Consider the following 27,858-nt stretch of genomic DNA (forward strand, 5'->3'; position numbering starts at 1 on the left):
GCAGAAGTGAAGCGCGGAAAGAAACGAAAAACAGGAATAATTAATAACTGCTTCCGATGACCATGTGCCTGTTCCGTGGGTGTTTGCAAAGCACGACAGGATTTTGCTGTGCTGAGCAAGGCGGATTCAGACAGAGCACTTAGCATTGTGCCGCATGATTTATTTTGGCAGGCCGATAAAGCAGACTTGACAGAATGACGAGCACCGCGACAAAGAGCAGCTACCCGGATCGGCCCAGGAAAGCACTCTGCAGGAACCCATTTCTCAGTATCAAGGTAAATACCTCCTGCTTTCTGTAATCCCCTTTGTGTTGCTGGCTGGGAGAAGAGGAGGTTAGGTTCCTGCAGAAGGCGTTGAGAGGATTTTCGCTTATCAAACGCCCGTGAAAAGCACTGGGGGTGCTCCCTGTGGTGGAAATGCTGTTGGAGGAGCAGCCCTCTCTGCCCTAAAGCTCATGGTGGGACGGTGATGCACATTTAGCTTTGAGGTCCTGCAGTGTTTTTGTCCCAGCACTGGAACTCCCCGTGCCCACAGCAGGCCTTCAGGAGAAACAACTCCCACAGCTATGAGCCTGTCTTAATGAAAATAACTTTTTTTGGTGATATCCATGCTAAATTCACGCACACAACAGGGGGCAGCAAAGGTAGAAAGGGAGAATCGGTGCTTGCTCTTGAGGCTCAGCACCCAGCAGACTGCTGAGCTCGGGGTGTTAGCTCCCATTGAGGCATCTGCAGAAGGATGAGGAATGGCACTGAGCTGGCTTAAACCCTGCCATTGTCTGCATTTATTCCTAAGGAAGGAAGAGGTGTTTCCTCCACACCTTCACCAAGAGCAATGCTGGGGCCCAAAGCAGGCAGCCAGCTGTGTAGCATTTCCTAAACCCTTTGGAAAAGCTCTAAAATTTAGGTGTCTGATAGCAAGCTCTGCCCTGGAGCACCCAAAGGGCTGAGCCACTGGGAAGCTTGGTGGAAGGTGCCTTCCCCTCTCCTTCTCAAAGCTGGAAAGAGGTGTGAGGTTACAGAAGCCAAAATTTGGAAAAGGGGCCTGTCTCCCATGGCTCTGTCAGCACCATGGGAGCTTCTCGGCTCCTATTTGTGAAGGTGCTTGCAGCTGTTTGCACAAGGAGGAGCTGTGATCCTTGGCTCACGGAGGTGGTGGGGAATCCTCTGCTGTGTGTAGTTTAAAAAATCCCATGCGATGATGATGGTGTTATCATACCACTTGTGCAACTGGTGGTCTGCCACAAGGTACTGCTAGAGAAGATCCTGTTGGAGAAGACAGTGCGAAGACACTCTAAAGAGAAAAAAGGCATAAACGTTTAGAGAAGACAAGCATCTGCAAAGTGCAAGCAATAATGCAGGAAAAAGTGAGCACTTGCCTTGCACCAGTTCATATCTCTATCTCCTTTTCTGCAAAAAGGACATGTTGGAGGTTTTGTGCTCTTTTCTCATGTCAAAAGAGGCAGACAACTAAAACCAAGATAGTGGTTTGCCCAGCTGGATGGCAATTTCTGTGTTCAGTGGAGTGCATCATTGGGCTTGTGAAGATCAACTTCCAAGATGCTCTTGTTTAAACAGAGATGACAGGTACAGAGACTTTTTGCTAGGGGAATAGACAACTACAAAACGGGCACTTGAGACACAGAGGCCTGGGGGAGCTGAAGTTGCTGCAGCATGGCAGCAGATGGAAATCTGTCTGCTGGAGGAATAAACTGAGAACAAGCTGTCACTGTGTGGCCACAGGTTTGGGGATTTTCTTTGGGGATTTTTCTTTGATTTTTCTTTTTTTTTTTTGATATATGTAGTGTGTACATATATCGCTTAACGTGAGCTTTTCTTAGCAAGTCATTGCAAGCATGTGCAGGAATCAGTGGTTTCATTGAAAGAAGTCCTTAGTGACTTGGTCAGGTGGGATACCAGTTTTGTGCTGTCTTCTTATTTAATTTTAATGAAAGTAAGAGCTTGCTCTTCAAACTCTAATGGAAATGAAACGTGCTGGACTCATGCTGAGGACCTTTTTGCAGAACCATGGTCTGCACCCTGATCAGATGCCTGGTGTAACTCTCTCTGGATTCAACTCCTACTTCACGCTCCTCTGGCTGAATAATTGCACCTTATTCTGGCTGAGTAATTGCACCTTACTTATAGCGATGGTGTTACTGCCAATTTAAGGCTACACACAGTGTAGCTGGACGTCAGTTACCATTAGAGTCTCATCGGGCTGTAGAGCAAAAGGCAGCAGCCAGTGCTGAAGGCTTAAGATCTCTCTGTCGTTTTTGTGGGGAAGATTTGTTTAGCTTTGTGGGTTTCTTTCTTTTTTTTTTTTTTTTTCTTTTCATAAATGTGGGTGAATTTAACCCTGCTCCTCCCTTGTGGAAGAGGCAAAATGAGCTCAGAGTCCCCGAGGCAGTGGGTTACCAGAAATGCATGGGCTGGAGGCACAGAAGAGGGGAGCGCTGCTTGCTCAGTGCCACGCAGTCCTGAGGTTTCTCTCCCAGCCTCTTTTGAGTCCCTGCAGTTTCATTTCTTACATGCCAGCAAGAACATCTTTAAAAATAAAGTCCCATTGATTTTTTTTCCCTGCGAAGATATTTTAAAGTGGTTGGAAATGGCAAAGATAAAAGGCACCGAGGTGCAACATCAGCACAAGTCCATGAGCAGTGTCCACATCTATTTTGCTGAGTGAGATGTCTGTGAAGGCAGACGGACAGGAGGCTCTGGGCAGGGATCATTGCAAGTTAAACCTGGCCAGCTCTCAAATTGGCAATGTTTGCTAAAATATTCCTGGAGGGTGCCTGGAACCCACCCAGAGAAGGGCAGAAAGTGAGGGATTTGGGTGGAAATGGGTGGAGGAGACCACTTCTGCTCCTCGTGGACACCGTAAAGATGGTTTTCTGCTTGGAAAGATCAGCAGGGAAACCCTGATGGACCCCCTCAGGTCTGAGCAGCACTGCAGGAGGCTGCAGGGATGAACACAGATGCAATCACTGAACCAACCTTGACAAAGTCCCAGCCAGGCACTGCCCTGGCTGCATCCCACGGCCACGGGGAGCAAAGCCTCTTTTATGCCCTGCACTGAACTGCTGAAGGACTTCTTCTAACCCCTCTGGCAGAGCTGACCTGACCACGCATGTCACCAAGTACACAATTGTACTTAGCACAGGATGTTTTCCTCAGACCTCTCTCTGTTTTTTTGTTTTGTTTAGTTTTTTTTTTGGCTTTCAAGAAGTTAAGTCACCCTGTCCGGTTTCTAAATGAATAGATGACTTCCTTAGAACAGATAACTTCAAGACCAGGGCTTGAATGGTTCTTGCAGAAACACAAAACAATTGCACAATGTGGTTTATGCATTTGAAGTGGCTGAGGAATGCCTTTTCTAGATGTATATAGATCCTGGGGCATGAAAACTAATTGCCATGTGTCAAAATGCAACTGAGAGGCATTAACTCAAACTGTCCTCCCGGGGAATGCTCCCTGGGCTGATGAGCTATGAGCCTTTAAAGCTATCTGACACTAATTCCTGCAGTCCGTCAGAACAGATAACGTCAGGTCTGCTGCTGCTTCCATCGAAGTCCAGCATCTTGCCTTGGCTCCGAGCAGCGTTTTGCACCTAATGCCAAATGCTCGAGTCGGGGAAGAGCCACTCAGCTGAAAAGCTGCTTCCCTGCAGGGCAGCACAAAATGTGGAGAAGCACATTGGGATCCTCTGAAAGGCTTCTTGGAAAGGCTGCTTGGATATATCTGAAAGGCTACTCGGACAACTGAAAGGCTACTTGGACGTTTGGAGTCTGGGGCTGCTTATTTGATCCCTGCTTGGTGTTTTCACCTTGCCCAGGAGGTGTGTGTGTCCCCAGGCGTCGTGCCCGTGGTGGTGCTGAGAAACCCCAGGGAAGGTGAGCAGCTCCTCAGGGACCACACGGTCCCACAGGCACGTTTTTTTCCCTCACCACACCTTGCTTGTGGCCATCCTGCACCTTGAGGATGTGCCCAGGGACCTTCACATCCCAGAGGTGGCTCCAGGCTCATTTGCAGACACAGCTGCTGATCCAACACACCTTCTCGAGGGACAGCATGCACATGCCCACCTCCTGCAGCTATCGAGGACCTTCCTGAGGACTTTCACCCTTGGTGGGAGCCACTCCAGCCCAGCTAGCAGCCCCCCAGCTGGCTCCTTGCCCACCTGGCAATGACTTGCCATGCACCAGTCCTCAGGGAGTGCCTGTCCTTCAGTCATGCAGCTGACCCTGGCTTCAGCCCTTGATGCTTTCTGCTCTGTGCCTTAGTTTAAAAGCAAAGCAGAGCTGTTCCTGCCCCGTGTTACAAGTCATTCTGCGCAGTGGTGGAGCCCTGCACCCACTTACATGCCACTGGTTGTGATTAAACTGGAATGAGCTGATTCCTCCCAGTCCCATTTCCTCCTCTCTGCAAGCGCAGCCACAGGATTCTAAGGCACAAAAACTATGCTTAAAATACCAGCAAAAGGCTCCCAACCAAGTGGAAGCAGCATGGCAGGGACTTCCCTGGGACATCTGGGGAAGACCTTGAGTGTGCCTCTCAGGGACACCAGTCCTGCTGCCCATCTGACCCAGGTCAGATTATCCCACTGGTCCCAAATCCAAAGAAGTCCTTGAGAAAAATAACTAAATGGCACAGAAGGATGGTGAGGAGCAAAGCCGAGAAAGCTGTAGGGTGTCATCAGGGTCCTCACTTGTCCAGCCCGGATGGGCTTTTGCACCAAAAAAAACATGAGAGGTCCCAGAGGAGGGGGTGCACAGCCCACCAGCATCACCACAGCTCCGAGGAAGCAAACTGGGAGCCAGACACTGGCAATCACCAGCTCTGTTTATCATTCACTAAAATGTTCCCCAGCCTAAAAGTGCCCCACGGACAGGGTGGGTGCCCACAATGGCTCCCTGAGGAGCAAGAAGGAGACTTGGCTTTGCAGAGCTTTATTTGCACAGCCTCCCACTTTGCTGCTGAAGAAAAGTAAATCCCCATGGTGGAGAAATGGGAAGCACAGAAATTCTTGCTGATTATGCAAAAAGCCAAGATTTTCTGGAGCTTTTTTTTTTTTCTTTTTTTTTTTTCTTTTTTTTTCCCCAGAACAATTTGACTTAAAATTGCTGCAAAAGTTGGAGAAATTGCAGACCACATTCCTCACATTCCTGCTTGATTTTTCCTTCTCAACCATTTCCACCTTGATTTTGACTTTCTGAATGTTTTGGGCAGCACCTAGAGCCGTTGCAATCGGGTATCCAGGTTTCTGTAAACCTCTTTACTTCAGCACACAGGAACAGTGCAGAAATGTTAGACGTGAGCACCTCTCATGTCCTTGCTAGCAATCACAGTAAAATAGGCAGGCGTTGAAGAAAAGAGGTTGAAATGTTTAATTAAAGACCAAAGGAGCCCTTCTACTATCGATTCCTCCATCTCAGGAAGCTCTGCTGGGAAGCCCACAGGGATTTCCTTCCCTTGGCTTCATCCTGCTGGCTCATACCGGGGGGGTCATCTTTGTAGCTCGTCCACGACTCCTGCTCCCTCTGAGGGGCCTGGGACTTGCTTTGGTCCCTCCAGCAGCTCCCACTGGGTCCCTTAAGCTGCTGCAATCCCCTCAGGATGTTCATACCCTTGCACAGAGCCAGGACCTGCAGTACTGCATTTCTCCTGCAGAAAACAGAAGGAGAAGCCTAGAAAAATGCACTGTGGATTGCAGCGAAGGAGCTCTGCGCACTCCAAATCTGTCTCTCTGTCCCTCGGGGAGGACATCCCCAAGCCTGAGCAGACCATGGGGACACACATAGGGTTTGGTCTGTGGGCTGCAGAAATAGCAAGATACGTGAAAATTGGTGTTTTCCCTTTCTGAATGCTGCCTTCGCTCTCACATGCTCCCATGAATATATATTTCTCTGTGTCAGTAAGAAGTCCCAACATCTCCAAATACGAACCTTGATTATATCGCAACTACTGTTTATGGCAATCTGCACGCTCCAGGACCAAAGGGCAGATAGAAATGCAAACACCATGCTGGTGTCAAACTCCAAGAGCTCTAAAACCACTGATTGACCAAACCCCTGGCTAGGGGCACAGCTGGGCAGGCTGCCCCTGCCCCCCAGGTTGGCTCCTCCAAGAGGATATTTTGCATCCCGAGACCCTGGGCAGTATCAGGGCACCTCCTTGGCTCACGTCCTCTGGATTTTGGATGAAACCACCTTCTCTGTAGGCTTGGGGAGTTTGGAAGGATGGATGCAGGTTTTTCTGCTTGCAGTGATGTTGGCAGCAGAGAATGGCCCCCAGCCTGTTTTATTTGCAAGTACAGACTTCGCCTTTGGGACGGGACCAAACTCAGGCTTGCAGCCGTGAGCTGGATTGGAGGAGACACAAGGGCTCGGCATCACACCCCTCATTCCAGCCTGTGTTAGGCTGGTAATGAGCTCAGGAATCAGGGGCTGTTTTCTCAGAGGTGTGAAGGGATGGGCTAGGGCAAGATGTTTGTTTGCTGGGAGCTCGTAAACAGAAAGAATTTAATTTAATGCCGTTGCCTTCTCCTTAACAGCACTGCTCTCTGCAGCTTCTTGCTTCTTCTGCTGGCAGTATGAAGACTCAGGCTCTGCTGGCAGGGGAGGATTTAGTTGCAAGCAGGCTTTGTCTGCAGGGTTATCCCTGCTGAGATCTCCTGTGACAGGAGAAATGCATGTCAGCGTGCCTGTGCAGATGGCCCCTGGAAACTGGAGCTGCTGCAGGCATTGATGCTCAGGCTCTGAGGCAGGGCTGAGCTGATGCTCTGCAGCTGGTAGTGCTCGGGGAGATCTCTCCCTTACAAGGGTCACGCTGCAGTCTCTCCTTCCAGGCGTGAAGAGCATCTTTCCAGACCATACAATTTAGAGAGCCAGATGTCTTCATCGGATAGAGAAGTGTAAACAAGCGGCTGTTGCTGCAGGACGAAACGCAGCGCTCTGCGTGCAGCTGAATAGCAGGGACGTGTCCCTCCAGCAGATCTGATGTCCACGAGCTCGTTCCTTCTCCTCCTGGCAGATCACCAGCTGTGCTGTGATCTGCTGGCTAACAGCAAATGTCCCCAGGGCCTGAAGCACTGGAGTCTGTGCCCAGTGCTGTCACCAAGCCACTGCGAGTCCTGTGCAGGCCACTTTAATTTTTATTTGATTTTCTGTGCTTTACTTTGCCCCATCTTCAGATAGGAGATGATAAAATACCAGGTTCCCAGCCACTTTGCCCTCCTGGATTGAAGATGTGGGGTAGTGCTGAGGGGCTGCTGAGCAGGGAGCTGATGTCAGCCGTGCTGTAAAGATCCTGGATTCGGACACCCGCTGGGCTGTGTGCTGGAAACAAAGAATTTGGCCTCAACATTCTCAGCTGATCTCACAAATGCAGAAAACAGTGCCTGGACACAGACAGCAAGGCTTGTAGGAGTTTTAGCGAAGCTGTCTCTGGGAAAGTTTTCCTTTGGCTGGGTGACATCTTTTGAGCCCCAGCACGGTCATGGTTTGCACCCTGCTTGCAGGATGATAACACATCACTGAAGGTGGTGGTACCCATACCCTGGTGCTCTGGTTCCCAGGAAGCCAAGAGGGCCTGACAATCTTCCTTTTCCCTTTTTGCACTGCAAATGTCAGCCATGGTTCATGGAGCAATCCAAATTGGCAGAGGCCCCGCTTCAGCCCTGGATCAGATCAAGACACAGCAGAAGCCCAGGCCAGGCTGAGCAGCTCTTCCAGTGAAACTCCTGCCTGGTGGGAGCTGGCTGCAAAGCCGTCAGAGCCAGAGCAATGCACAGCTGGGAAAACATCTGCCAAGAGCAGTACCCTGTGGCATTGTGCAGTGTCCAAGGCCAGGGCAACAGGTCTGGAAGGATCAGGGACACTCAGGCTGTCCTGCAGAGGGATGAGCAATCTGTCTCCTCGGGGCATTGCGACAGTGAAGGATGCCTGTGGTGAGCCATGTGGCAGCAGGGAAAGAACGCTTGTCATCTCCCTTCCCTTGCTAAGAAATTTGCAGAGATGTGGATGAAAGGCAAGGGGTCTCCGTTCCTCCTGGGCCAGCTCATTCGGTGCTTGAGAAATGCTTCTGCACGAGGAGCAGGACGATGGGTGCTGCCCTCAGGCTGCATGGCTCGAGCCACACGTTAACTTGAGCATGCGCAAATATGTCCCTAACAATGGAGGAGATGAGGTCAGTGTTGTTTTTTTTTAAAAAAAAAAAATTATTATTTATTTATTTATTTTTCTGGGAGCTGACAGTCTTTGATAAATTTTCCTTCTGGAAGTGAAGAGCTCTCACATTTTCCAGTACAAGATAACATCCTTGCTTCCAGATCTTTGCAACAGCTAATGAAAAAAGAAAAAAGAAAAAAAAAAAAAAAAAAAGAGAAAAGAAAAGGAAACAGAAATCTGAATTTTCCTCCCTGACCTTCTCCTGACTTTCTCTGGAGATGCTGTTTGTTGCTGCGTTTGGAAGGGCTCATTCCTGTCCCAGCAGATCTGCCAGCGCAGGGCGGCTTCGGAGGTCGGGTTGGACGGGAGCAGGGAGGTTGTGCAACCTTCCACTGCTGCTGCTGGATGTCAGATCGAAGCCAACACAAACTAGCAGCAAAGTAAAATGATTTGTTTATCCAACCGTTTTCTGCTGAAGGAACTACACTCTCCTTACAAGCACCAACCCTGTTGTCACTTTTGGCAGAAAGCTACTTAATGGTGTGACCTAATTTCAGATGACCACCAGTAGCAGGAGCGTGGCTAGTATTTAAAGTTTGTATCCCATAACCATGCTTTTGTGTAAGGGATCATAGAATCCCAGAATCATAGTGTCATTAGGGTTGGAAAAGCCCTCCAGGATCATCTGCTCCAACCTCCCCCTACCACCAATGTCACCACCAAGCCCTGTCCCCAAGCACCACGTCCAACCTCTCCTTGAACACCCCCAGGGACGGGGACTCCCCCACCTCCCTGGGCAACCCGTCCCAAGGCCTGACCGCTCTTGCTGAGCAGAAATGTCTCCTCATTGCCAACCTGAGCCTCCCCTGGCACAACTCGAGGCCGTTCCCTCTGCTCCTGGCCCTGCTTCCCTGTGAGCAGAGGCTCCAGGGCCTCGATGTCCTTCTGGGAGTGAGGGGCCCAAAGCTGAACCCAGCACTTGAGGGGCAGCCTCAGCAGAGCAGAGCCCAGGGGGACGAGCACCTCCCTGGCCCTGCTGGCCCCACTGCTCCTGACACAACCAGGATGTTGTTGGCCTTCTTGAATGGAAATGTATCTGTGGCGGTGTTGCAGCTTGCTGTAACCATGCTGGATGCTCTCTTTTTGTCTTGGCAGTTCTTTGTTTTCTGCCATGGGCTCCTGCAGCTCTCCCAGCTCCTGGTCTCTGGCTACCTGAAGAGCTCCATCTCCACCATCGAGAGACGATACGGCCTCTCCAGCCAGACCTCAGGGCTCCTCGCATCCTTCAACGAGGTGAAAACCTGCTTGTTTTGAAACCCTGTCCACCCAGCAGACGCTCTCCCCGTGCTCCTGTCATTCCCTCGCCCAGCATTTCTGAGGTCTGTGTCCCTCAAACCAGAAATGTTCTGAGCCTTTCTGGTTTTGTGTCCTGCTGCAGGTTGGGAACACGCTGCTGATCGTCTTCATCAGCTACTTCGGGAGCCGGGTGCACAGGCCTCGCTTCATCGGCTGCGGCGCCATCCTGGTCTCCTTGGCCGGCTTCCTCATGTCGCTCCCTCACTTCATCACAGGGCCCTACGAGTACGACCAGTCCGTTGCCAGTAGGTACTCTAGGAACTGATTTTATGCCTTTTTGGGCAGATAAAGGAACCTCTGGTCCCCCTTGTCTTCTGTGCCTCCGTGCTGCTGGCAAGCTCCAGGTAGCAGGATGGTTTTCCCAAGCCATCAGGGCTTTCATTTCCCACAACCCGTGCCAAGCCAACCTCACTCACGTCAGCTTCTTCCTTATTTTCATTCCCATGACCTCAGTAAGGTGTGGTGAACGTTATCACCCGAAGCCTTTTTCAGGAAGGAATCAGAAGAGGTGTGCAAGGAGCCCCATTTGACCCAGTGGGGCAGCAGAGGGGCACCCCTCCTGCTTTGGGGCATCTCCCCTGGCTGCCCTGTGCACCTGAGATCTCCTTGAGCTTTGAAGTTTTAGACCCCATCCAAAAATCAGCCCCTTGTGGGAGACACACAGGTGGATATTGCTCATGGAGAACACGAGCAGGGTGGATCCGGGATGTTCTTTCTGAAAGGTGAAGAGATAAGAAGGAAAGAAAGAAGGGAGAAAACACCTCTTATTACTCCCCAGATCCTGCTACAAACCTCCAGCAAATCTTTTAGAAGCCTCCAACAAATGGCTTTTCTCTGGCTCATCAGAGAAAGCGCAGCTGCTTTGCTCAGCTACGGCCAACAAAGGAAGATTTAGTAGGTGAATAATTCTCAGATACAAATGGGGTCAGATGCTAACGACAGTTTGGAAACAATTAGCCATGTATTTTAGGAGTGGCTGGTGCTGGTGGCCCTGTGTCAAGTGCTCAGAGTTACAAGTGATTTGGGGTATAACCATGGAAATCCTGCTATAAACATTTCCCCTCTGGTATGTAAGGGAGTTCGGGATGCTACATGATCTGTAATCAGCGCTATCACTCAGGCAGTTTTGTAATACATTTCTGGGTAAAATGCGTTCTCATTTCCTGAGCAGTGAGTTACAAAACCTGTAGTTTTCCTCACTTTATTGTGAGAAACTGGAAGCGATCTCAGCTCTGCTTTTTCCGTGGAGGTAGCTTGCCATGGCACGCACATCTGTCTCGCTGTGAACATCTGCAGAGTAACCTTTGCGTTGGTGCCATTTCATTGTGACCCTATCCATAAGCATCTATTTGGTTTGGGATTTCCTTTCACCAATGTTTCCCACCCGACGTCTGTTGCGTGCACATCCATGTGCTTGCTGCTGTCTCCAGAAAACTTGCTCTCTCCTTACCAAGCCCTCTCCGCTTGTCCCCGCAGGCATGTTCAGCAACACCACCGACCTGTGCCAGCCCGAGGGGCCGGAGTCCCAGGGGAACCTCAGCGACACCGTCTGTGCCCCCCACACTGCCAGGGAGAACCACGAGGTGCTCCTCGTCATGTTCATTGCCCAGGCACTGCTGGGAATCGGCGGCGTCCCCATCCAGCCCTTTGGGATCTCCTACATCGATGACTTCGCCAGCGAGCAGAACTCTCCCCTCTATTTGGGTAAGGCAGGGGACAATGGGGAAAGAGGGGAAACCAGAATTAGCTCTCTATAGCAAGGCAGGACAGTGTTCGTTTGCACTAATGAGGGCTTGTTCTAGCCCTTCTGCTCTTCCCAGCACCGGGAAGGTTTCTCCAAATTAGTGGATCTGCTTCAAGCTTGGACAGACTACAGACACCAGTGCTGGGAAATATGATTTAGGGGAGAGTTTGGGATTACTGGGATTTTTGGCCTGTGAGTAAAAGCCAGAGAGAGACACAAAAAAAGGCTTCAACAAGGAGAAATGAAATAATCTCCCTGTGTTCACAGGAGGCAGCTGTGGGCTTAAGATGCAGAAATTAAAACTTTGTTTAGGTATAGGGTAAACGGTAGGAAGCTAAAGCAGGAGGATCAATCATCTGGGAGGTGGACAAGCATCCATCAGCATACTGAGTGCTGGAGAACAGCTTGGGCAGCCTGCAAGGAATGTCACAGAGAGGTGGGATAGACGAGAAGGCTCTTGCAGGTCCTTTGAGCACTTTTCCAGCTGCCATCTGTGACAGCCTTTTGAACTGGATGGGCCAGCAAGGGTGGCTCAAAAGCATATCGTTACCGTCAAGAAAGTGGAAGTACCACATCAAATTTTGCTCCAGTACGTGCTAGAGACCTGTTCAGCATATTTAAACAGATCATCTGTCAGATAGGAGTGGAATCCTCAACGTGTTTGATGTCTTCATCAGTAATTCACAGAGGAGAGTTTGCTGATAACTTTTATCTCTATTACCCTGTAATGGAGAGTCAGTAAACTGTGATACTGAAGAAAGTGATTCAGACAGCATGATGAGTTCCTTGAGCAACTTTGTGTTTCCCAGATTTCTTATGTCAAGGGGCACATCTTGTTTCTGGGTGTATTTCAGCTTTTCTAAGGCGCTGGAGGAAAGTAGCAGGAAAGATTTGAGTTTTGCAAAACCTTTCCTGCAAAGGGAGCCTGGGAAGCACAGGGTTGTTATCCCCATAGATAGGATAGATCCCCATAGGAGGCAGATCAGAAAGCTGTTTGGGAAACAGCCTGCACTGGAGGAAAGTGTTGTGGACCATGGTCCTGCCCTGAGCCACTTTGTGTCCCCCATGGTTTCTTCGTGTGTGGCTGAGTCCCTCTCTGCTCTCATCTCCGCAGGCATCTTGTTCTCCGTGACCGTCATCGGGCCGGGGGTGGCCTTCATGCTGGGCTCTGCCATGCTGCGTTTTTACGTCGACATCGACAAAATCACCGAAGGTGAGTGAAGGCACCCCTGGAGAGCCACCCATCACCCTCCCTGCTGCATCCCAGTGACTGAACCAGCAGAAGTACAGCCCCTCTCTGGGCATCCCGACCCTCAAGGGCTGAGGGTGCAACCCACGAGGCATACTCTGGCTCCCTTTGCTTGTTGTCTCACCTGGGAAGTCACTTCCAGCACCCAGGGATGCTCTGGAACTGGTCTCATCAAATCTGGGGTGGATGCCCCATATTTGTGTGTCCTTCCCATCCAACTTGTGTTGCTGGAAACCCGTATTCAATCATCTCTTTCTCCTTCAGACCTGGAGGTCATAGAATATCCCGAGTTGGAAGGAACCCAAAAGAAACTCTCAGCCTTGGGCTGCTGCCAGGTCTGGTTAGGGGGATGCTCATCTGCATTGTGATACTAGAACAGACCTCATTTTCACTCTTCTACAATTTTTATGCCATATGCCAGAAGGAAAAGTGGGAGCATCTTGCCTCTAGCCAGCACTGGGGAGAAGGGAGATGTGGAGGATAAGCAAAACCCAGAAAGAAACATGAAAGAGAAAGATGGAGGGGAAAAATAAGAGACAAGGAGTGGAGAATGGGTACCAGAACTCAGATGGGAAAAAGCAGAGGGAAAGGTAGGATGGGAGGAAAGTGAAAACAAGTAGTAGAGAAAAGCCAGGTAGTGCAGGAGAGGAGCATGAAAGGGATTTCCTTTACAACCTCTGTCTCTCCCTGAGGCATGTTACCGAGACATTTTGTAGTCATCTCCTTTTTGGCTGCTCTTGGATGCTGGTCTGGAGCACAAGTGGATCTTCCCCAGCTATTATCAGAGCAAACTCACACTATACAGCATATCCTCACGTGAGGAAAAGGACAACTGACAGGCTCCTTTGGGTAGTGACCAGAACACCAGTGCAGGGGGTGGATGAGCAGTGGGTGCTGGTGCTGTAGGTGAAGCTTTGGCTCCTTCTTGGAGCCCCAGGCTCACTCCTGCTCACAGATTTCACCAGAGACTTTTTTTGCCTGGACTTTGTCACTGTATATTTTTATGATTTTATATTTTTATGATGTTTACAAAGTAAGAACATGGTTTACAATGCCTCCTCCTATCAGACAACCTCCAAGCTTATTACTGCAGCAATACATCCTCCTCACTGGCTGGTGAACCTCAGAGATGTCTCTGGAGTCCTGACAGGTGAAGACTCCTGGCCATGAACCCCAGATGCACTAAGGAAATCTGTGCTAGGGAAAACAAACTTACTATAAGGCATGATCTTTCACTTACCCCTTGCCACCCTTACAAAGGTGCCTGGGCCTGTGCCATGCTCTTCGCTGCAAGCTCACCACCACAGCTGCATGCTCCATCTCTGCAGAGATGATGGATGAGCTCTCCCCAGGCCACGTGCAGCAGCAGGGAGTTGGATTCCTTCTGCTGTTGAGCTGAGAGCAAGAAGCCAGGATGGACTTTATCTAGATCCTCTAGAATCACCTAGATCAGCCTCTGAAGGGTGAAGAAGGGGGAAGCTCTAGGACATCCTTATCCCAGTCACTCCCATCTGAAGGGCTGAGTGAGGTTTTAGACACCCTGGTGACACTGAAAAATGAACTGAGATATAGCAGCATGCCCCAAAACTGATAGTCCTCAAGCTGGGAGCCACGACTATGCAGCATACTCATGTCTCGGGTGCCTGGGGCCACCCAGCACCATCCCTTTGGGATCTTTCTGGTCACCTTTGACTAAATGTTGTTCTATCTGTGTTGCAGATGAGGTGCAGCTCACGAACAAGGACCCGCGGTGGGTCGGTGCCTGGTGGCTTGGCTTCCTGGTGGCAGCCAGTCTGGTGGCCGTGTCTGCGGTGCCCTACTTCTTCTTCCCACGGGAAATGCCAAAAGAGGTAGGAGAGGTGCTGCGGGTTGCCCTGGTGGCATTGTGCTCAAACACGTCGTTCCTTAAAGCCTGCTGCGAGCTGTGCTTTGGTCTCATCTCTGGGATGTGGTAATTGCATGGTGGCACACCAAAATAGCACAGAAGTGTAGGAATATTCAGCACCAGGCAAGCCCAATGCAGATGGACGTCCTGCCTTCTCCTGGCCCACATGGAGTTGGGACTTCCCACTTCTCTGGGGAAGCAATGGTCCTGCTCCTTCTGTTTTGTCTCATTTGGGAGCTGGTGGCAGCTGTTGCACTGCTGGCCCTTGCTTCCCTTCAGGAGGATCACATGTGCCTGAGGATCAGCCCCATTTCATAGGAAATATGAATAGTGCATCACCGGCCTTTCCCTAGAAGTGGGTTGTGCCTGGGGGTGTTTGAAATACTGAGGCTGGTGGGCAGTTTGTTTTGTTCCCATTGCAAAACAAAACAAAACAAAACAAAACAAACCACAACCCTTTTCAACGCTCACTTGTCCATGGGGCTCCACCATCCAGCTTTGCCCATCACCTTTGTGCTTTCTACCAGGGTCTCGATCCCTTTGGAGCCCTGCTGAGTGTGTTAGGGCCCGTGCCAGCACGTGAAATGGCTCGTGAGCTTCCCAAGCGCTTTGCTGGCCGCAGGTCCTGGCTTTCTGGCAAAAGGCGTGTTTTGGAGAATAATTCAAAACAAATTGTTGTTCTAGAGAAGCAGCCGTCCCTTTGTGGGAAGGCTTTGAACGCTGTTGGTTGCTGGAGTTCCTTGGATGCGCTTAGTTGGTGAAATTGTGTTCCTCTCGATGCCTTGGCCATGCTCCAGCCTGCCTAATTGCCTTTCACATATATTTTATTTTGGAACACTGTCAAGCTTTCTTGTCTAAACAAGTACGTGCACCGCCTGGTGCACGATAATTCCTCATTTCTCTGAAATTTCTGCAGTGATGAGCGATTCTTATAAAGGTTTAAGGTTCACCTGCTTTGTACAATGCAACCTGTTGTGCCGTTTGCACTTCAGGGGAATACGGTGATCCACCCCTGGGTTTTACACGCTGTCAGGTTCCCCTAACAGCTGCAGTCCGGCGAGGTAACAGGGTGGAAAATCATCCTTCACAGGATGAGGGTGACACTGAATGCAATGGGCCTGATTTGTCCATGTGAAGCTTGGTTCACTTTAAAATCATTACGGATGATCTGTATTAGCAGAACCTGCTCGGTGTGCGATGGGGGTGCGCTCCTTATCAGCAGAAAGGTTCTTTATTAGGGCTGATGAGAACATTAATCTCGTGGATGGCTCTTGAGGGAAAATAACGTGCTTCATACTAAACCAACCGTACTTTTACGAGTGCTGCACTCTGATCAATGCGATCAGTTTTTCAGAGTTTTCCAGTTTGGCTGGATAATGATATAAAGAACAAACAAACAAACAACAAACAAGCAAAAACAACAGCAAAAACAACAAAAACAACATCCCCTCACTCTACTGGCTGCTAACTGTAAGGGATGCTCCCACGTGGCTGAGCATCCATTTATCTCTTTGCAGCCCAGGTTTTACTTGAATTTCTCCTCATTTTACCATTTCCCCCAGAAAGCCTTTGAAAACTGCTTAGACTTTGAAAAGATACATAAGGGAATACTCCAAGGGATGGCAAAAATCTGCCTCCCCCTTGCAGGGTGGGAGATGCCAGGGCCTGGTGAACCCAGCAGCTGGGCTCATGCCCATCCCATCGGGGTCTCAGCATTGCCAGCAGCAGCAGAGGGTTTTGCTTTAAAAGAAAAAAAAAAAAAAAGCTTTTTTAGAAACTTTCCCAGAAGCTGTTGCGGGTAAAACCTCTATCTGCTGTGGAAGTATTCAGAGCTCTGTAGGAAATCTGCATTTGCATGGGAGTTTTTTCTGTAGTTATTGCAGGAAAGAAAAAGAAAAAAAAAAAAAAAAGAAAGAAAAAAAAAATTTAAAAAAAGGAAAAAAAAAAGTTAATATCGTTTTCACTTGCTTGCCCCTGCAGTAAATCAGTGTTCAGCTAAAGGTAAAACACGAACACTTTTCGGTCGCAAAGGGCAGCCACCTTTCCTCTCCAGTGAGCTGGAGGCAGCGACGTTTCTGAAGCCACCCAATTAGTGCACCCACCATTGAGCTCATTAGAGAAAAACTTCCCCTACAAAAGAGCATCAGCCGGGGATGTACCGCAAAACCCTGCAGGAAGGATGGGCAGAGCTGGGAAGAAATGCAGCACAGAAAGGAAATGTGTGTCTCCAGGCAAAGCTTGATGCTAATAAAGCATTGTCCCCAAGTTTGCCTTCGTCTACCCCAACCGGAGCACGTTGCTGTAGATGATGAAGCTGCCTGGGAACAATTTGTTGGTGCCTTTCCCTGTGGCAGAGCCCACCAAGCAAGATCACCGTAGCAAAGGCTGGCCCATGGCTCTGTCCTTCACACTGCTGAAAGTGCTAATTCTCTTCTCTGATTCCCATCCCACCTTCATTTTCTTTTCTCCCTCCTGGCTCACTCAGCTCAGCTCTTGGTGGTCTCTCCAAACCAAGGTCTCTGTCCTCCTCAGTGGGCATCATCCAGCAAACAGGATAACTGTCTCTTTGGAGATGTATTTTTCTCTTCCCATCAGCCAAGACAGATCTGTATTATTTATTCTACAGCCACATTTCAGCTTTGCCTTTACCTTACAGCTTCTTTCTTTGAAGTTCCTGCAATGACTTTTGCGCTTCACATGAACACGTTTTGCACTTAATGTGAACAGAGTTCAGTCCTTTGATCTTTTCTCTCATAAATCAACCACTCCATACCCCTCTCTTGATCTTTTCTCATAAATCGATCACTCCAGACCCCTCTTTTGACCTTTCCTCACAAATCAATCACTCCTGACTCCAAACATTTTTGTTCCTCTGCTTTGAAACCCGTCAGCAAGTTTCTAGCACCAAAATATCCTGAATAACACGACTTGAGGACAATCACAACAAAGCTATAAAATTGTCAGGATCTCGGGTGGAGGATGAGCGGAACAGGCTTTTATTGGACAATCTGCTTCCAGTCAAAACCAGTTTTTCCCTAATAATTCCAGTTCAAAGCTGTTTCCATGAGCCTGAACCATTTCTCAGGGTTTTGTCCTGGAGTGTGGGGAACTACAGCCTTTGAATATTTCCCTGTGTAGCCAGTTTGCTCTGTGCTCTATCATCTATACCTGGGTTTGATGAGGGAAAAGTGCCATCTGGAGCACCTTAAACAAAAGCAGAGGCATTACCCTCGTTCAGAACCTCTGGCGTGCAAGACCTGTCTTGCACACTCCATTATCTGCCTGTTTGGGTTTTGTTTTGTGACTCCAAAGCCATCAAGCTAAGCCAACCATCTCCCAGGCACGGTGAGCAGGGGGTGGCTGGCACTGCCTCACCCCCCCGACAAAGCCTCCCCTGCAGTGCCAGCACACATTAAATGCAAACAGAAGCTTTGTGAGGCAGCTCAGGTGGTTTTATGGGAAGCAGGTCGACACGTCCCTGTTGTGTCCATGCCCTGGCAATTCTGGTTTACTGTCGCTCAGACCCCTTCAGATAATGGTCCATTACATCAGTGCTCGCCCCCAGACCTCCCAGAACACAGTTCCAGAAACTTGCATCCTTGTGTGTGCCATGGCTGCACCATAGGTGTCTGTGGAGATGGACCTGAGCAATTTGTTCTTCTCATTTCCAGACGTGGAGCTGAAATTCCTCTTTTTCAGCCCTAAGTACATGGCACAGAGTTCACTCTTTGCACAGAGTTAGGTTTGGTTTCTGTTATTGCAACCCTCTAGTTGCCTAGGTTTTCCTGCTTGGTATACCAGCCCCTCCTGCATGCACAATTCCCACCTTCCTTCTCTGAAGATGAAGTCTTCTTACTGTGCTAAGGGGATTGCTGAAAATAGCTGGGGATTCTGCACCGAACCACTAAGAAAGCCACTGGCACTTCACAGCAGCCCAGTCCATCCCTCTGGGATGCTCTGTTCTCTTTTTCTATTTAGCAATGTCATGTTTAGTCTCCTAGTTTTCACATTTTCCAGTTTAACTCTTGTTTTCCCCTATGGTGCTGCACGTAGAGACTAGACTTACTGGGTTCCCTTTATTTATTTAAACACTGGTGCTGTTGAAGGGGGAGAACAGGCTGCTGAGATCCACCCACCCTAACCCAAGGTAGCCCATCCAGCTGGGGACATGGGGATGCAAACCAGAAGAGATGAATGGGATGGTGCCTCTCTTACGTTGGGTCCTTCTTCATCTCAAGGCTTCATGTGTGGTGCTTTGGCTTGGAGAAGTGCAAAAACAGGGCTGAAAGGAAGCACAAACATGGAAAGAACCACGTCACCACGTCACAGGAAAGCCACCAAAGGGAACCTTATGGTACAGCTGAAGACCACTCACTGCACATCTGTGCAAACTCCATCTAGCTCAGCAAATCCAGTGCATTTATGAGCTGCTCAGCTCCACAGCCAGCTGCACTGTGCTCCCTGGTTTCTGCTCAGGACCCACCGCTTGTGTTCTCCTGCTAGAGATGGATGGAGCCACTGTCCTGCTGCCAGCAGGTTTATCTCCTGTAAGACAGGATGGAAATGGCCAATGGATGAAATCCTTTGCAGAATGGAACATTTTGGGGGGCATGTAGGATGGGGGAGAAGGGATGTGAAATGTAGGAGTGCTCAGGGCATGCAGCAACACAATGGGCTTTGTGGTGACCCCCAAAGTGCATCTGCTGGGATTTCGACTCCGTCTCTAGGGCAGATGAGTCCCCTGTTGTTCATCTCTCCAGGTTTTGCTTTTAATTACCCCCAGATAGTTTGAAGAGATGCTTGGGGACAGAAGAGAGCACCAAGATGGACCTGCAGCCGCAATCTGGAGACCTATGTGGTGGAGCAGAAGGTTAGGAAGTCACCCCCATCTCCCATGGATAAACCCATCCATCTAGCACCTCACACCACGGGGCACAGAGCTGGCAAATCCAGGACAGCAGCCCGCAGACTGCATCAACTTGTTTCATCCCCAAAAAGCACCTGCTGCGTGGTGGCAAAAGCAGGGAATGCATGGAGAAACCCTGAAAATGTGTCCTGGCTACCATATACCTGCAAGAGCTTGGGATGGCATTGCTTGGCGAGGTTTGGGAATGTCTGGCCCTCGAGTCCTGAAGCAGAAAGTCTGTGATGAGATGTTCCCACAGGTAGAACACTGCCCTGAAGATGCCCCATGGGCACTGGTGCTGCTCTGGGCCATGCCAGGGGATCGTACCAGTGAGTTCAAACCTTCAAGGAGATGACAGCCTCGTGTCCTGCAGGCTGGGAGCTCCCCAGCCCACCGAGGGTACCTGCAGGGTGCAGACAGCCAACAGCTCTGCCTGGCGGTGGCCTCGGGCTCTGTGTGAACTTCCCAGGTCCCGTGTGGTGAGGTGGCAGTCACTCATTGTCCCTTCTGTGCAGCGGGGACATTGTGCAACAGCTCCGGGGAGGGGAAGTGAAAATAACTTCTCCAGCTTCTGTCTTGGGACAAATTGTCCTCGTTTATTCGGACCCTCCCACATTGACCCAGCAGCGACCTGGCGTGCTCCCAGGGCACACGGAAAGCCAAAAGGAAAATATCCCACAGGGAACTCTTAGAAGTTTGCTACTCTTTGTGTTGCTGCCTGTTGGAGAACGGTGAAAGAAGCTGGGGTGGGGAAATCAAAGGGTTTGTCAGAAAACTTTGTCCCCGGAGCCACGGGGCTGTGCTGCTCTGAGGCTTCCCTTTAATAGGGAAGCCCCCAAAAGCACCAGCAAAAAGCAGCTTGGAAAGACAATCTGGGGAGCATCCGGAGGCCAAGTAGCACTGGCATGCAGGTGCCTGCCTTCCTGGAACAGGTCGGGCTCAATGGTCGGATTTTCCCCAGGGAGCTTTAAAGACAGGCACAAATAAATGGCAGCTAAAAACAGCCAGTTTTGCACGAGCGAGGCTGTGGGCTGGCTATTTTAACACGCTAGGAAACAGGGGCCCTGGCGGGACCCACACGTGCTGGGAGAGGCATAAAGGAGCGTTTGTAGGGAGCACGACCTTGTCGGGAGGGAAACCAGTTCTTTTTCCGTCTACGAGGTTTTACATTTTGTTTGTTTAATACAAAAATGGGTTCGCTGACCTTGTTTTTCACTCAGCCTGGAGCACGAGGCTCTGCACAGCCGGAGGGGAACTCTGCAGAATCCCCAAATTAAGCAAAGAATATTTCTCTGTCACAGAGCAGACCTTTTATCCCTTCTGCCTGTGGTGTACATGAATTAAACCAGGCTGCCCTTGTCGCAGGTGCCATATCCAGGAGCCCAGCTCGCAGCAGAGCCACCTTCATCCGCCTTTCCTGCAAAGCAGGTCCTGCTCCTCCCCTGGCTCCCAGCCCTGCTCCATTGTAGCTGATTTATTCAAGTCTGTGCTTGGAAGTGGAGGATTTCCCCCCCGCTCAAGGTCAGGCTGGGGATGCTCTTCCTAATGCAAAGCTCCCGGTGCTTGAGGAGCTGCAGGAAGGGATCTGCTCTGGGTGGCTCTGCTTGAGCACGGGTCAACCAGATGATCCCCAGAGGTGCCTCCAATGTCAAAAGTGATCCAGACGTGATCACAGCCCCACAGCCTGGCACCTCGGGGCCCTGCTGGGCTCTCATCACCAGCTCCAGGCCTCTCTGGCTCCAGGAGCACCCCAGGGGGGGCAGGATCCTCTCCCTGCCCCTGTGGGTGCTGCTTTGCCCCGTGCACAAACATCAGCTTTGTCTGGTGCTTCCTTGGGGTCCTAACTAAGCCTCCCCGAACCCAGTGTGCCTCCTCCACCCCCCTAAATGTATCCAGAGAGCCTTAGATAAAAAATGATTACAAAAACCAGGAATGCAGAGCGGGCCTCTTCACTGAACCCTCCGAGGAACAATGCTGAAAAATCCAAGCGCGGGGGCGTTTTGCAAGGCGCTTCCCACACTCGTTTGTTTTCTTTTGACAAGACGCTGCCGCAGACGGCCGGGAAGCCACGCACAACCCACCCAGTGGTGCTGTTTCACCTGCTGACTCCGGTGTGCCAAACCACCAGCACAGAGCAATGCCAAAATCCCCAGCTGCAGGAGCGCAGCGTGCCGGTGCCCAGCGAGCGGGCAGGATTTACCCCGTTCCCTCCTCCGCTTGCTTTCCCAGCATCCAGACGTGCCTGCTTCACCCTGCAGGAATGCATTTCCCGATCCACTCAGGCAGCAGAAGCGGGGCCAAGCCTTTGTGGGGAGAGTTTGCCTTCTCCTCGAGGGCTTTGCTTTGCGTTGCGGAGAGCAGCTGCTGCTCGGTGCTAAGGCAGCAGACGCGCACGGAGATGTCCTCCTCGTGCCGAGGGACCCCGAGCTGGGGAATTTTGTCCTGGGGATTTGGGTTTTGTCCTGCATGTGCCGGCAGTGCCCAGCAGGCTGTCACCCCTCCGAAATGCCAGCAGCTGGCATCTGAGGAAGCCACAGTCAGTAAGAGCTTGAATGCGTTTTTGGAAAGCTCTGCAGTTTTAGCACCTGCGTTTCTGGTCCTATGAGACACCCTCGTGGAAAACCAAAAGGAAGCTGGATTTTGTCTTTGCCTTTGAAAAAAAAATAAAAATATATGAATCTCGAAGCTCCACCAATGACAACCAGGAAAGGAGCTATAAAAATCCCACCACTGCCTTGCAGAGGCTCTTGAGAACAGATTGTGGTATTCACAGCACGGGACATTTTGACCTCTCCAGTGCTTAATAATCATTCTTGTTTTCAGAGAACTAGAGCTCATTTTAGCTGATGAGCTGTCCAGTTCTTTGGGGGAATGAAGAACATCTAGTTTCTGTTGAATTAACTCATTCATCTGACTCACGTTAAGTTTGTGTCAGGAGCTGCAGCAGAGCGGTGGCTGAGCTGATGTGGGATGTCAGACAGGGCTCTGCTGGCTCAGGGCTTCTGGCTAAAATTGCACTGTGGGTTTTTTTTTTTTTTTCATGAAAACTACACTACCCTTGAGCACTGTATGCAATTATAGTTGTGTAGTATCACTTGTCATCTAGTTAGCATCCTCCAAACATTGAGTCCCCTAAAAGCCTGCAGAACAGGGGATCATGCATCCAAAAAACCTCCCCTCCTGGCCTCCCACTTGCTGGTGCTGGGAGGTTGGAAGCTCCCCTTCCAAAAGTCCTTGCTCTGCTGCCTCTGTGTCAGCATCTCCATCCCAGACCCTGCACCTTTTTTCCTTGTAATTGCAGGCTGCTCTCCTTGCTGATACCAGGGGCAAAGGCATTTGCACAGCTCGGTAAGCACCGAGACTCAGGGGAAATGCTCATCCTCCATCCAAAACCGCAGTGTCCTTCACCTGCTTTAGGTGGACCTTCTCCCGCGGTCCAGGTGCATCTCTCCTGGAGTTTCTGCGTCCGTGGGTATTTCTGAAATGTGATTCAGTGCTGCGTGGAAAGGGGAGAAAGTTGCCTTTTACCCCTGTAACCCAGATATCTGTGTGGATGCTCTCATCCTGATGGCAGGACGGGAGGGAGGGCGTCTGCCTGGCTTCTCCCAGCAGCCACAGATGCTGCTGGCAGAGCCCAGGACATTTTAAGCTCTGTCTTCAAGAAGTGTGGGCTGCTGTCCATCCCTCTGCCTTCAGCAGAGAGCCAGGCCATGATTCAGGAGGGGGATTTTCCCTTCTTTCAGCAATGCAGCTGTGGAAGAGGCGAGTTCAGTGGGAAGGCTGGCAGTGACAAACTCTCTTCTGTCCCCAGGTGACGAGTGGGAAGGAGAGTGGCAGCAAGAAGAGCGAGGATCTGCTCAGCCAGCTCAGGTCAAAGTCTGAACAAGTGCAAAACCTCTCTCTAACCAAGTTCATCAAACGTAAGTCTGTGCATCCTCCTGCTTCGCTGGGATTTTGGTTAACATTTTGGTAATGATCTGGGTGAGGGAAGTGAGTGCACCCTCAGTAAGTAAGGTCAAGCACCGGGACGAGCTGCCCGGGGATGTGGTGGAGTCCCCATCCCTGCAGGTATCTAAGAGATGTCTGGATGTGGCACTGAGGGACATGGTTTAGTGGTAGGACTCGGTAGGTCAGGTTGTTTGATGGTCTTGATAATCTCAAAGGCCTTTTCCAACCGAAATTATTCCGATTTCTCTGCTCGCACACCCATCCTGGCAATGGTCAGGTTGCAATGCCAGCCTCTTCCTATATAAGCCCTCGGGACCACCTCGTGCTGATCACAGCATCCTTCCAGGGGAGCTCAGCACCATCTCCCCACCTGGGAGCAGTGCCTCATGTGGGCAGTGGGAAATGGGAACAAAACCTCACCAGAACCCAAAGCCAGGCAGGAAAGTGGGGCCCAAGCAGAGAGCCATGGGAAGGGAAAGAGACAGAATCTCTGATAGAATCACGGAGTGATTCATGTTAGAAGGGACCCTAAAGCCCCCTCAACCCCCCTGCCATGGTCAGGACATCCTACCCCCAGCCCAGGCTGCCCCCAGCCCCATTCAGCCTGGCCTTGGGCACTGCCAGGGCTGGGGCACCCCCAGCTCCTTGGGTTAGCTTGGGACAGTGATGATCCTGTTCCAGATGCACAACTAGAGCAGGGTTTGCAGCTTGGGTGCAATGAGATACTATTTCTCATCTTCCAGGCAATCACAGTCCCACCCCAAGTAGCTCTTAGTCCCAAAAAACTCTCCCCAGGTCCCATCCTTCATGGCTGGTGACAATACGACAGCCTGGCTGCCCTGCCTGTCCTGCTGAGGACGGCCAGCACTGCCTGGAGCCAGGGTCAGAGCAACTAAAATCAGCTGCATCTTTGTGCAGAGTGGTGTTAATCCAGTGCAATGAGCTTGTCTGGAAATCAGTGGGCTGAGGGAGCCTCTTAGAGCTGAAAGGAATCAGCTGGGCTTTGGTCTCTGTAAGCTACGGCTAAGGGGTCACGTTTGTTTGAAAGAAATACTTGGATCTCTGGCAATTACTTAAGGCAAGGAGCCCTACAAAGCCAACCCACATCGACTTCTTCCATATTCCCTTTCATTTATTAGGAACTCTCTGTTTTAGTAAGCTCAGTGGAGGGCATGCACAGCCAGACGAGCGTGGGCAAGTTTCTATCCTGCTCTTTGCACCCTTTGCTCATCGCAGCCTGATGCTGAGTTAGAGGAGCGAGCCAGGGGGGCTGCTCCCCCGCCGAGCTTGCACCATCATTTAGCAAACCAGCGTGCCGAGCTGCACGCCGAGCACACCGGTGCTGGAAGCTCTTGCGTGGGAACAGATTTATGGTGCTCAGATGGGATTTTCACACCAACACTCTGCTCTCTACCACTGAAAAAAAAAAATGAAGAAAAATGAGCTCTCCGTGCCTGGGTGCAGAGAAGGAAATACCTGTGCTCAGGGTTTGCATCCGGGCTGTGCTAATAAATTCATTATTTCTGAGAATTTATCCCCTAAATCCCAGTCCAGAAAATGATGATGTGGCTGCAATTTCAGCCAGGAGAGCAACCTTGCTGAAATCCCTGGGGTTTTCTAATAGCAGCAATGACAAATCTCGGGGCTGGGACTCACCGAGACATGGACAGAGGCATAAAGGAGCAAATGTTTGTCCCAGGGCTCTTGAGGGCTGCTAGCATTTGTCATGGCAGGGCTCAGACTTTGTGCCCACCAGAGTGGACTGCAGAAAGGAGCTTTTTGACCCAGGATTTCTTGACGAGCCCCTGGCCCTGACGCTCCCTTTGCAGGCTGAGATAACTGATGGAGCTCAGCAGATTTGGAGGCCCTTTCAGGAGCGGTGCCCTCCGATCTGCATCTCGTGTCTTCCCCTCAATATTCAGTCCTGTTCCTCCCGCATCCCTCGTACAGAGTCCTCCCCCTGCTTGTTTTCTGAATGCCACAAGCAGGTTGTAAAATGCTGAAAATGCAGCTCCCTCTGCAAACCTGGCCCAAGGCTGAGGAAGCTCCAGGTGAGGCAGCCGCTGCCTGCTCAGGCTGTGATTCAGCAGAGCACTTGAAGCTCCTCCTGGAGCAGTGAAAGGATGAGGAATGCCTTTTAGACTTCATCACTTTCTTCAGGCTTGGCAGAGGCGAGCACTGAGTAACTAAGCTGGCCTGGAGGAGAAAGATGTTCAGAAATGCCGTTGAGTCACTTAGTTCGGCTTAAATGATGCAAAATGGAGCACGATTGTGGAGAAGGAAATGCATTTTGTCATTTGTTCTGTTGCTTCAGTGCACATGGAGATAACAGAGCAAAATAAGGCTTGAAGGATTTTTTGCCACTTATATTATTGGGAACAAAGCGAGGATGGGTTAGAGCCCATCCCAGGGGGCGCTTCGTGTTCTCCGTTTCTCTGCAAGCCACTGGGCTTTAAATCTTTCTGGGACAAGGTGTGATGAGCAGCAGGAGTACTCTGCAAAGCCCTGGGAACTGTGTTTCAAGGACAGGAAGAGCTTTCCCCTCCACAACCAGCAATAACAGGATGGAGCTGTGTACAGGATAAACACTCAGGCAAAGCACTGGGGACCTTTCCTAACAATGAGGTCGATTACCCAAGAAGTGAGCAGGCTCCGCTTGCTAGAGTGATTCAAAACTAGGAAAGTCAGAGCACCGTGGGGAACGGGCTTGGCTCCTGCACAGATGCGCCGGGTGACATTGGGTTGCACCCTGCTCCTCATACTCACAACGTGCTCCTTCTGCAGCCCTGCTCACAGCAATCAGGGAAGTGGGATTTAGCTAGCTAGAAGTCATTTCCATTGCTAATTTTTCGGCTTCTGTTGAAAACACCTGGGAGGATGTTCAGCTTCTGTTGCGCACACTGGGAATTAATCCATTAAAGGTGATCTTCAAAGCAATTAAAACCCGGGGCTTGTGACTTGTTTGTTTCTCTAGGATGCCTAAAGAAGGTTTCAAGGATTTTTTGTTCATTATTTTAAAGTTTTTAGAACTTTTTTTTTCCACTTGTTTTTAGTATCTGGCCAGCTTCCTTCCTGGAGCTATAAGGCAGACCAAATTTGTAAGGAGAGGGGGATGGCAAAGGACAGCAACCTTGCTGCCTCCCAAAGTGCTGTGGGAGACCTGCCGGCTGTCCCAGCCTTACAGCTCTGCCCTGGTGACCACAGGGTAAAGACTGGAGAACTTTAGGTAAAAATAAATCCTTTTGTAGATGATTCTTCTGCAAAGAAAGCTGAATTAGCTCTTGGAGATCTTTCAGCAAGAAAATGGTCTCATATTTGCAACAGATTTTCCAAGTAAGTTAATTTTTCAACTAAGATTTTCCAGTATGCAAACTAGGCAGAAATATGCTTCAAAAAACAAAGACTTCATTGATACTTCAGAGCAAAATCACCTCCTTTTGTTGAGATCCACATCGGTCCAGCACTGGCATATTGTCACAGCCCCTTCCCTCCCTGGTTGACAGCAGAGCCCCCAGCTCTCCAGCATCTTGGTGTTTCAGGGTCCTTGGTTCTTGGACCTTGCAACCTTGGACCCTCCCTAGAGCCCTCGGTTGCTCGCCAATGCCTCGAGCTGTTTGCCTAACCCTGAGCACAGAGAGCCGAGCTGGGGACACGATGCCCCTACAAACACGAGCTTTGCCTTTGCCTGCGGGTCACTCCTTGCAGCCACCAATGGGTCTCTGCTCTACGTGTGACTTTTTGGGGACTAAAAGAGCTAAAACAAACACACAGCTTGGGGCAGTTCCCAGGCGAGCCCCAGTTGGTTCTCCCTGCCGCAGCCTCTGCTGGAGCAGATAGAAAGATCGTCCCGATTGTTTGTGAGCTGCGGAGAATTAACACCATTAATTTACGGCAGGCCCTCGCATTAATCCTCCCCGTTAATTCCTTATCTCTGCTCCAGCATATTGGCTTCCAGAGCCCTCATCTGGGAAGCTCAGCCGCTGTTTGTCTGGAAGTTGCCTTTATGCGTGCCCTTTGCTTGCGTGCCGCAAAGTCGGACGAAGAGCACGGAGGAGGCACAGAATGAGGGGGAGCAGAGGCACGAGCAAAAAGGAGGCTCAGGCTCTGCACGAGGGAGAAATCTCTCCAGGCTGGAGAGCTGCAGCTGGCGGGTGTCAGAGCTCAGCAGCCTTCATCCCGCGGGGTGGATGCCTTTGAGCAAAGAGGTCTTTGCTTAAGCAGTGAGGGTTCAGCCACAGGGGAATCTGCTGGTGTTTGTCTTGCCTGTAATCAAAAACATGCATCATTGCCACTGAAACTGAAAGGACATTAAAACTGCAACCACAGCAAAGAAATAAATTAACTCCTAATGACCTCCCAGCTCCTTTTCATACTTTTTTTTTTTTTTTTTTTTTTTTTTACAAGAAGCCATGCCAGAAAGTTTCAGGGAAAGGAGCTGAGGCCGTGTTTACTTGGACCATGTGTGCAACCACTCGATGCTGCAGCCCTCAGGACTTGCCCTTGGGCAGTGGGGGACAGATTTCAGCCAGCCCAGGACAGCCCATCCTTTGGAGGCAGGAGATGAGCACAGAGCTTCATCTGAGGCTGAAAACCTACCCCAGAG

At 50.4% G+C, this 27,858-nt stretch overlaps 1 protein-coding gene across 1 annotated transcript in view; it reads left to right on the top strand.

Moving 5' to 3' along the window:
- The window catches only part of SLCO2B1 (solute carrier organic anion transporter family member 2B1), a 50,827-nt gene that overhangs the window by 11,753 nt on the left and 11,216 nt on the right, over positions 1-27,858 (top strand). The window contains exons 2-8 of the mRNA XM_082777479.1: positions 172-275; positions 9,323-9,460; positions 9,606-9,768; positions 11,000-11,227; positions 12,382-12,480; positions 14,236-14,366; positions 23,119-23,227. Of these exons, the coding sequence (XP_082633605.1) occupies positions 195-275; positions 9,323-9,460; positions 9,606-9,768; positions 11,000-11,227; positions 12,382-12,480; positions 14,236-14,366; positions 23,119-23,227 (949 nt within the window). The 5' untranslated portion in view covers positions 172-194. The remainder of the gene's footprint in view (positions 1-171; positions 276-9,322; positions 9,461-9,605; positions 9,769-10,999; positions 11,228-12,381; positions 12,481-14,235; positions 14,367-23,118; positions 23,228-27,858) is intronic.

Source organism: Aythya marila (genome assembly GCF_965140915.1).
Source record: "Aythya marila genome assembly, chromosome: 1".
NCBI classification, from domain to species: domain Eukaryota; kingdom Metazoa; phylum Chordata; class Aves; order Anseriformes; family Anatidae; genus Aythya; species Aythya marila.